The sequence below is a fragment of the Alligator sinensis genome, unplaced genomic scaffold, assembly GCF_000455745.1.
Source record: "Alligator sinensis unplaced genomic scaffold, ASM45574v1 scaffold1530_1, whole genome shotgun sequence".
Lineage (NCBI taxonomy): Eukaryota > Metazoa > Chordata > Crocodylia > Alligatoridae > Alligator > Alligator sinensis.
Window position 1 is genome coordinate 7,250 of NW_005843280.1, and position 8,440 is coordinate 15,689.

The 8,440-nt window shown below is 65.1% G+C and overlaps 1 protein-coding gene across 8 annotated transcripts in view; it reads right to left on the reverse strand.

Moving 5' to 3' along the window:
• CA9 (carbonic anhydrase 9) overlaps positions 1-8,440 on the reverse strand; it is a 13,688-nt gene that overhangs the window by 4,437 nt on the left and 811 nt on the right. Inside the window, exons 2-12 of one of the 8 annotated variants that reach the window (XM_025194714.1) lie at positions 7,089-7,259; positions 6,439-6,581; positions 5,605-5,697; positions 5,288-5,354; positions 4,485-4,642; positions 4,217-4,358; positions 1,867-1,941; positions 1,351-1,425; positions 904-927; positions 739-774; positions 419-512 (exon numbers count right to left, since the gene is read on the reverse strand). In XM_025194714.1, the coding sequence (XP_025050499.1) occupies positions 419-512; positions 739-774; positions 904-927; positions 1,351-1,425; positions 1,867-1,941; positions 4,217-4,358; positions 4,485-4,642; positions 5,288-5,354; positions 5,605-5,697; positions 6,439-6,581; positions 7,089-7,259 (1,078 nt within the window). The other 7 variants (XM_025194713.1, XM_025194715.1, XM_025194717.1 and 4 more) reach the window with 7 other exon arrangements.

Sequence of the window (8,440 nt, forward strand, 5' to 3'; positions counted from 1 at the left end):
AGTGGGGCCTGGGGACCGCAGCGCCTGGGGGGCAGGGGTCAGAGGCAGCTCAGCCCCTTGTCATCCTCACCCCTCCCAACCCCCAGCCCCCCCAAGTGCACAGCCCCTGCCCCCCTCCCCCATCAGCCTCAGGCCCAGCTCCCCGCAGCACGCACCCCCTGCCCCACTCCATGAGCTGGGGCCTAGCTCCTGCCAGCATGCAGCCCCTGCCTGCCCCCCATCAGCCTGGGCCCCAGCTGCCCCCAGAGCATAGCCCCTGTGCCCTGCTTCGCCCACAGCACCTGCTCTCAGGGAGGGGGACCAGCTGCTCTGGCCTGCTCAAATAGGGGTCCAGGGGCAAGAGGGGGAAGCAGGGCCAAGTGGAGGGGGGAGGTGACACTCCTAGGGTCAAGGGGGGGGACCAGGGCAGGGCACACACCTGTGGCTGTGGCTCCGCTGCTTGTGGACGTAGACAAGGAAGGCGAGGGCAGTGACGGCAAACAGCACCCCGAACAGCACGGCCAGCACGTCCCCTGCGGCAACAGCCAACCCGGGGGTGAGGACAGACGGACACAGCGATCACGGGGGCAGCCCCCGGGGTGCAGGGGGGAGCTGCCTGCAGAGGGGGTGGGCACGGCCGGGTGGGAGGGGAGGGGATCTCAAGAACAGGGAAGAGAGGCTGCAGGAGGCTGGGACTGGAGCTAGGGCTGGGAAGGAAGGGAGGGGGCCGTGGGGCAGGCTGGGCACGGCTGGGGGGGGCTGCCTGAAACGAGGAGCCCAGGTGCGGTTCGGGCCCTGGCCAGGGAAGGCAAGAGGGAGCGTGAGCTGTGCTGTGGCAAGTCCACCCCGTCATCCTCCCTCATCCCACAGCTTTGTACCCAGCACCCTCCCCACCCCCCAGGCCTGCCCCTGTGAGCGTCTTACCTGTACCCTCTGGGCTGCTGCCACCTGCAAGAGGCACAGGCTGTGAGGAGGAGCCTGGGGCTGTGCATGGGGGCGGGGGCATCACTGCCATAATGGGCTGGTCACAAGCCACCCCCAGCAAGGCCACCACTGCTGAACACACTTGGCTGCAACCCCCAGCCCCGCTCCGCCCCTGGCTCTGGAGCCAGCTCCAGACCTGACGACCCTAGCTGCCCCCTCCCCGGGCACTGCACCGACAGGTCCCCGGCTGCCAGCCCCTGCCTTGGCCAAGTCCACCCCTGCTACCTGCCAGAGCCAGGGACCACTGGACACCATGCCTCAGCTGCAGCCAGGACACAGACCCAGAGCCCAGTCCAGCAGAGCGCCCGGGGGGACCCGAGCACACGGCCTGCCTGCACACAGAGCCGGCACCAAGAGGGGAGAGGGCATAGGTAGGGCAAGTGGTACCTGGTCCAAGGCCTCGGCCAGCACCGGCCCTTGCGTGGCCATCAGGGACAGGGGTCATGGCAGCTTCCCCATCATCTGCAGGCAGAGGGGAGGGCTCAGGCACCCGCCACAGCGCCCAGGGACCCCCATACACCCCTGAATCAGGAACAGCCAAGCTCCCCCCTCCGGGGAACACAAGGAGGGTGGGGGCAAGAAACCAGCACAACCACAGGGCCGGGGCCAGGGCCAAAAGCAGCAGGAGGTGGGTGGAGGATGGAAAAGCTACCAGCAAACCCAAGCCCTGCCTGCCTACCCCCCCCCAAAAACACTGGCGTCTGGTGGGGGTGAGGGGGCGGGGGGGAAGGGAGAGGCCACCACAGCACAGAGCATCCGGCCAGGCAGGGCCTGGGTCGCGCTGACCCGGGCAGGCAGCCGCACCACAGCCTTGCCAGGCAGAGCCCACACAGCCCAGCAAGCCCCGGAGCCAGGCGGACAGACACCAGGACCTGGCAGCATGCACTGCCTGCAGAGCGGTACCTGGTTCGGGTGCTCCGCTGGTGCCTGCCCCTGTGGCGTTGTCAGAGGCGGGGGGCACGGGGGACCCCCCACCTGCTGCAGGGAGAGTGCAAGGCTCAGGCACCCACCGGCGGCTCCCAGATGTCCAATACCACCCCACCCCCCGGGAGCTTCCCTAGAGCCCCCTGCGCCCCTGAGCATCCTGTGCTTGGCTGGGCCCATCGCCCCATGGCCAGGGGTTTCCACACCTGCCTCCGGTCTACCGCCTCCCTCCCCTCTCCTGTGCCCCAGCTCCCCCTCTAGGCTGTGCCCCATGTGCTGCTGGGAGGACGGAGCAAGGTGAGCATGTGCTGGCACGAGGCCACAGCACGTACACACAGGTGCGCGGCCTGCAGGTGCAGCCCAGAGGAAGAGCTCTGGGCCCGCAGCAGCCCTGGTGCAGCTGCAAGGGCTGCACTTCCCCCAGCTTCTGCAGCAAGTGCAGTGCTGGGAGCCTCCTGCAGCCGCCCCTTGCTGGCACCCAGCATAGGTGGTACAGGGGCAGGCAAGTGCTGGCAGGACAGTGCCAGCCCTGGGATATAGACAGCCACAGGAGCTGCGTCCTCCCAAGAACTGCCTGACGCACGTGGGACTCGGGAAACCGGTTGGAGCAGGTCCCAGATCTCACAAAAACAAAAGCACGCGGCCAACTCCAGCTCTGCTGGGGCAGAGTGCCTGAGCTGCAGTGAGCGCTAGGGCAGCTGTGGGGCAGGAAGACAGCAGGAGCCCAGAGGCTGGGCCATGGCCCCTGCTGAGCTGGTGGTCCCATGCAGCCCCATGTGCACTCCCCAGCTCGTCTGAGCATGGGCGACCTGTAACCCATGCCACGGTCACCCCAGGCCCTGGCCTCGTTGTAAGGGAGCCCTGGGTCGCATACGACATGGCCGTGACAAGGGCACTGTGCTCCCCGCAGCTGGGGGTGGGGGGGCAGTACTGCTACCCATCATGCTGCCAGCAGCACCCCAGCTGCGCTCCCCTCCCAGCCCGGGCACCAGTCCCTGCAGCTCCCAGCAGGTTGCAGTTAACCCTGAACTTCCTGCTGCTCCTGGCACCACCCTGCCCTAGCCCATGATTCACAGGCCCAGCTCCATCTCTGGGGCCGACACCTCCATCCTGCCCTGCCTGTGCCAGGCTCCAGCCACGTTCAAGCTGTCTGCTTCCACGATAGGGGTCAGTCACCCAAGCCCAGCCTCTACACGCTGGGAGCAGGTGCAGCCCCTGGCTCTGCAGGCAAATATTTGTCCAGGTGGTATCACCACTGGCGCTGGAGCACTATCAGCATCGTGCACCGGCCGTGTCAGGCGCGGGTGCCGGGGCCGTGGGCACAGCACAAAGAACTTCGGGTCTTGGCCCACTGCTGGGACCTGGCCCCATTGATGCAGTGACCTGGGAGCAAAACAAGGCGGCTGTGACTCAGGAAGGGTCAATAAAGGAGCCTGCATGAGCTCTTTCATTCCCTGCAGGGCTGGGAGCATTCCTGGGAGGGATGGAGGAGGGGACACCCCGGTAGGGCAGGGTCAAGGCTTGCAGCAATGCACAGTGTTGTGGCATGACTCTGGACACAGGGTGGAGCAGGCAGGGGAGTGTGGGCATGAGCATCACCACTGAGGTGGGAGCAACTCTAGACGCCCCGTGCTCCAGGCTGGGGGAGCCAGCAGCTTTGGCAATAGGGCAGCTCTGTGAGCTACTTGAGATGAGGGACAGTGCAACCGAGACAAGAGCAGTGAGCTGGCCTGGGAACAGGAGCAGGCAAAGCCTTATAGCAAGGGAACAGCAGTGAAACTGGGGGAAAAGGGCCTCGTTTTTAAGGGTGAGTGCACCACCGATCAGCTCTGGGAGCCGATGCGTGCCTCCGCCTGCCCCCACATCCGGCCTTCGGGCAAGCACTGGGGTCCTGGGCCCAGAGGCAGCCCCAGGACACAGCTCGGGGTTTGCCAAGCACCTTGGCTCAGACTCTCCCTAGCCCTTTCTGGTGTCCCAGCCGCAGGCCAGAGCAAGACAGGCCCAGAGTTGGGACTGCTGCTCCCTTCAGCGGCCATGCACCTCGCCCTGCCACGGGGAGATGCCGGTGCCGCCACGCCTCAGATGCCACGTGGTGCTGACCTGCTCCTCCGGCAGTACTTCCCTGGAAGGCACCAGGGAAACAACTCCCTCAGGCCAGGCCAGGCACTCTGGTTGTCATCTATCGATACGAAACCCGATACGTTTATGTCCTTTTTCTCTTCAAGAGAAAAATAGAGGACACAAAGGCATCGGGTTTCATATCAATAGAGGACAGAGTAGCAGAAAACCAGAATGTCCTCTACGATGGCCACCCACCCAGGCTCCTTACCTGGCACAGAAGGCACCCCTGGGCCACGGGCCACCAAGAAGCTTGCCAGCACCCTCCGGCCGTGCATGGCCTGGGGTAGCCGGAAGTTGTTCTGCAGGAGCTTGTTGTGGTCTCCATACAGCGTCTCCTCCAGCTTCAAGATCTGTGGGGAGACGGGCATGAGCAGGGCCCAGCTGCAGGAGCCCGGGGCCACAGGCAGGGCCAGGACTTCCCTGACCACCCCCGTGAGTGCCCACAGTAGAGTAGGTGCCCCCCACCCCTGACCGACCTGGTCCAGAGACAGGCGCACGGTCTGGTTGAAGACGGTCCACATCACAGTCTGGTAGCAGGGCGGGGTGGTCAGGGAGCCGTTGTACCGGAAGTAGCGGCTGAGGTTGGCAGGGAGCAGCCCAGCAATGTTGAACCCAGCCACAAGTGTGTCGTCATCTGGAAGAGAGCAGCAGTCGGCAACCAGAGCCACAGCGCCTGCACCCACCCACGGGCCATGTGGCTGGGCTGCACCTCCCCACTGACGGGGCCACCACAGCACGATCGGGAACAGCAAGAGTCAGATCTATGCCTGTAGCACGGTCTAGACCTAGACCCACAGCATCACTGAGAACAGCATGATCCAAGTTGTGCAGGGAAATCTCAATCAAGAACAGCTTGACTCAGAACCTGACCAAGAACTAAGCATGGAGAACAGCTCAATCAGACGTGTAGCATGATTTAGAACGGTGCAAGCCAGGTCCGGATCCCCAGCATGATCTAGAACATCACAGTCCCCTGCCCACCGTATCCGAGCTAGGACGTGCCCAGAGCCTGCCCTGCCATCGGCCCTGCTGCATCAGTGCCTCTAGCACTTCCGGGACTGCCTGGGCCCCTGGGCCCGGAGCTCAGGAGGGGGCACTGGAGCCGGAGCGGGTTTGGCACTCAGAGCTCCTGAGGCAAGTGGTGCACACGGGTGCTGAGCCCGCAGCCTGAGTGCAGCTGGCCACGCAGAGCCTGTTGGCACAGCCTCCTGCCATGTGCCATGTCCCCACACAGGTGCAGCTCCCAGCCCATGGGCATAGGGGGCAGGAGGGGCAGTACCTTCCTCAGAGACCTCTTCCAGGTGCTCAAGCACATGCTCATAGGATGGGTTTTTCTCCGGCCCAACCTACAACACAGAGACCTGGGGTGAGCAACAGGGTTCAGGCCACCCAGAAGTTACCCTGCCCCTGGCAGAGCCTAGCCATAGATGGCGAGGGGCCAGGGGACAGAAGGGGCCCCCCCAGCACTACCCCCTACAACTGGTGATTGAGGCAGGGCCGGGAAGGGGCTGCCCCTGCCCCTGCCCCTGCCCTTCCTCACAAGACGTGCCTGTGCCTAGCCCAGGCCCAGTCCAGGATTGGGCCCCTAGGCCTCACCTGCAGAAGTGCGGCAAGCACGGCCAGGCCGTCAGGCTGGGTCATGGCTTTCTTGATGCTGTCGTACCGGGTGTTGTAATGCACCACGTGGATCTGAAACCAAAGCAGAGGCCCTGAGCTCTGCCCGTGGGCAGGGGGAGGAGCAGCGGGGCAGGTACTGGTACTGGTACTGGCACTGACATGGGGCCCTTCCACCCACAGTGCCCAAAAGCTCTGCTGCTGCTGGGCCCCCACAGCCACCGGGCCAAGCCCAGTGCCAGGGTCCCACCACGGGCTATGCACAGCATCTCCCCAGGCTCCCTCTGGCTGCACCCGCCGCATGCTCCCCCCCGCAGCCAGGACGAGGTGCAGCCCTTCCTCCCCTGCCCCGGGCACCACAGCCAGCACGAGGCAAGGGGCTGCACCAGGTCACGGGCTCGGGATGAGCCACAGCAGGATCAAGCCACCCAGAACCAGACTGGGGAGCGCAGAGTGTCTGTGTACAGGACAAACAGCCCCCAGCAGCGCTGTGGCCAGGCTGCCAAGCACACAGGAACAGGCACTGGGAGCTGTCCCAGCTGCCCTCCCTGGCCCAGAGACCTTCCAGGAGCTGCCCCCCCCAGTCACCCCACAGTGCCAGGGAACAGGAGCAGCCGCCTGTCCACGAGCAGGGCCCTGCCTCCTCCGGCTCCCCTGTGCTGTGCAGCCTGGCGGAGGAGCAGGGGTGGACTCTCACCTCTGCATGAGGAGGAGGGGGTGGTGCCCCCTCAGCAGCAGGGCAGCAGTGACTGGGATACCAAGCCCCCATGCCCCTGCAGACGAGCGGCTGCCACGGGGGCCGGGGCAGTGCCTTACCTCGGCATGGTAGCGCCGGCCGTCCACAGTGTGCTCAGAGCCGGGTCCGGCAGGGGAACCCCAATGCAGGTGCAGCTGCACAGCCTGGTACTGCTGGCCGTTGCTGCCAGACATGGTCAGGGTTGCGGGCAGTTGCAGCACGACTGCAGGGAGTGAAGGGCCAGGTCAGTGGGACATGGCACCAGGAGAGGACACGCTTTGTGGGGCTGTGGTCTTGGGAGGGTAGGGGGTGAGCCTGGAGGCTGATAGGATGGGAGAGGCAGGAGGCTGCCAGAGCCCGCCACGATATACCAGGACAGCACACGTGTGGGGGCTGTGGACCAGTCAGCGCCCTGCAGCTGCCAGCCGCGGTGCCCTGAGCAGGGGGAAGCATGCCGGGGTGCATGCCCAGCCTGCCCACGGCAATGCTGCTATCATGGGGAGCAGCAAAGCATGCTGGAAAAGCTCCCAGGTAACGGCACAGGGCCGAACGGTGGACAAGGGAGGGCAGGCCAGCCGCATGGGGCCCTTGTGACCAAGCCATGAGCAAGAGCAGCGACAGGCGCAGCCACAGAGCGGCGGAGAGGGAGGCTGGGGCTGGCCTGCCTCCATGCTGCCCCGCCTCTCACCAAGCACCTGTGCCCAGCACCCGATCACCACGCGGCACATACCTGTGTGTCCATTGTTCTTCAGTGTCAGCTGCTCCGAGGGGGGCAGGTTGTAGCCAGACAGGTGGATGGGCTGCAGGTGGGGGCTGAAGAGTGTTGCCTCAGTGATGATGTTGATGGGCGACTGTTTCTGGCCACTACAGTCCGGGAAGCCCTGGCTCCACGCCGGCTTGTCTGGGAAGGGGAGAGGGTGTGCAAGGCATGAGCACAGCAGTGCCAAAGGGAGTGTTAGGGGCCAGGGCACCAATGCGGGGGCGGGGGGTAAGCCTATGTGGGGCAGGGTGTCCATGGGACACCCCGCAGACAGGCTCCAGGTGCCCCCGGCCTGGACTCTGCTGCCCAAGCTGAAGAGGGGACGCGATTTCCAGCTGGGGCTCAGTGGGCCCCACAGACCCCTTGCCCCATCTTCTGCTCACTGTCCCACCTCGGGCTCAGGCTCCAGCTCCTCAAGGTTGCTCAAGGCCTTGGCAGGAGCCGCCTACACTGGCAGCGCCACGTGCAGCTGTCGCAGGGGTCCGAGCGCAGTGCTCTGCCTGGAATGTCTATTTTAGGGGCTGCTGGAAAGGCCAAGCAACATGATTTACAGCCCAGCCTGGCAGGCAGACAGGGGCTGCCGGCACTGCAGCTCAGGCGTTGGGCACATGCTGCCCCCCACAAGAGGCCCCTTGGCTCACGGGGCCCAGCCGGCCACGCGCCCAGATGGGCGAGTGCCAGCACCAGGTCTGTGGCTGGGCAGCACCGGGGCTTAGAGGCAGCATCTCGCAGAGGGGGACCCAGCCCCTGGGTGCAGGGTGAGGCCAAAGCCCCATGCCAGAGCACAGCAGCCCAGGGCCCCCAGGTGCTCCCTCCCTGGGCTCAGCCCAGGGGCAGCTTCCAGTGCTGAGCTGCGGCTGCGCAAGTGCCCCAGTCAGGGCTGAAGCCACAGGGGAGGCAGCAAGCCTTTGTCGGAGCCTGGGGGGCCGGATGCCTCCAGAACCCCTCGGGGACCCCGCGAGGGAGGAGTTGGGGCTGCAGAGCACACAGCAAAGCCCCACGAGGAGAGACTGGGGCACCTGGACCTCTTCAGTCTCTGCAAGAGCAGGGTGAGAGGCGACCTTGTGGCTGCCTATAAGTTCATCACGGGGGCACAGCAGGGAATTGGTGAGGTTTTATTCACCAAGGCGCCCCCGGGGTTACAAGAAATAATGGCCACAAGCTAGCAGAGAGCAGATTTAGACTGGACATCAGGCAGCACTTCTTCACAGTTCGAGTGGCCAAAGTCTGGAACGGGCTCCCAAGGGAGGTGGTGCTCTCCCCTACCCTGGGGGTCTTCAAGGGGAGGTTGGATAGGCATCTTGCCGGGGTCATCCGAAACC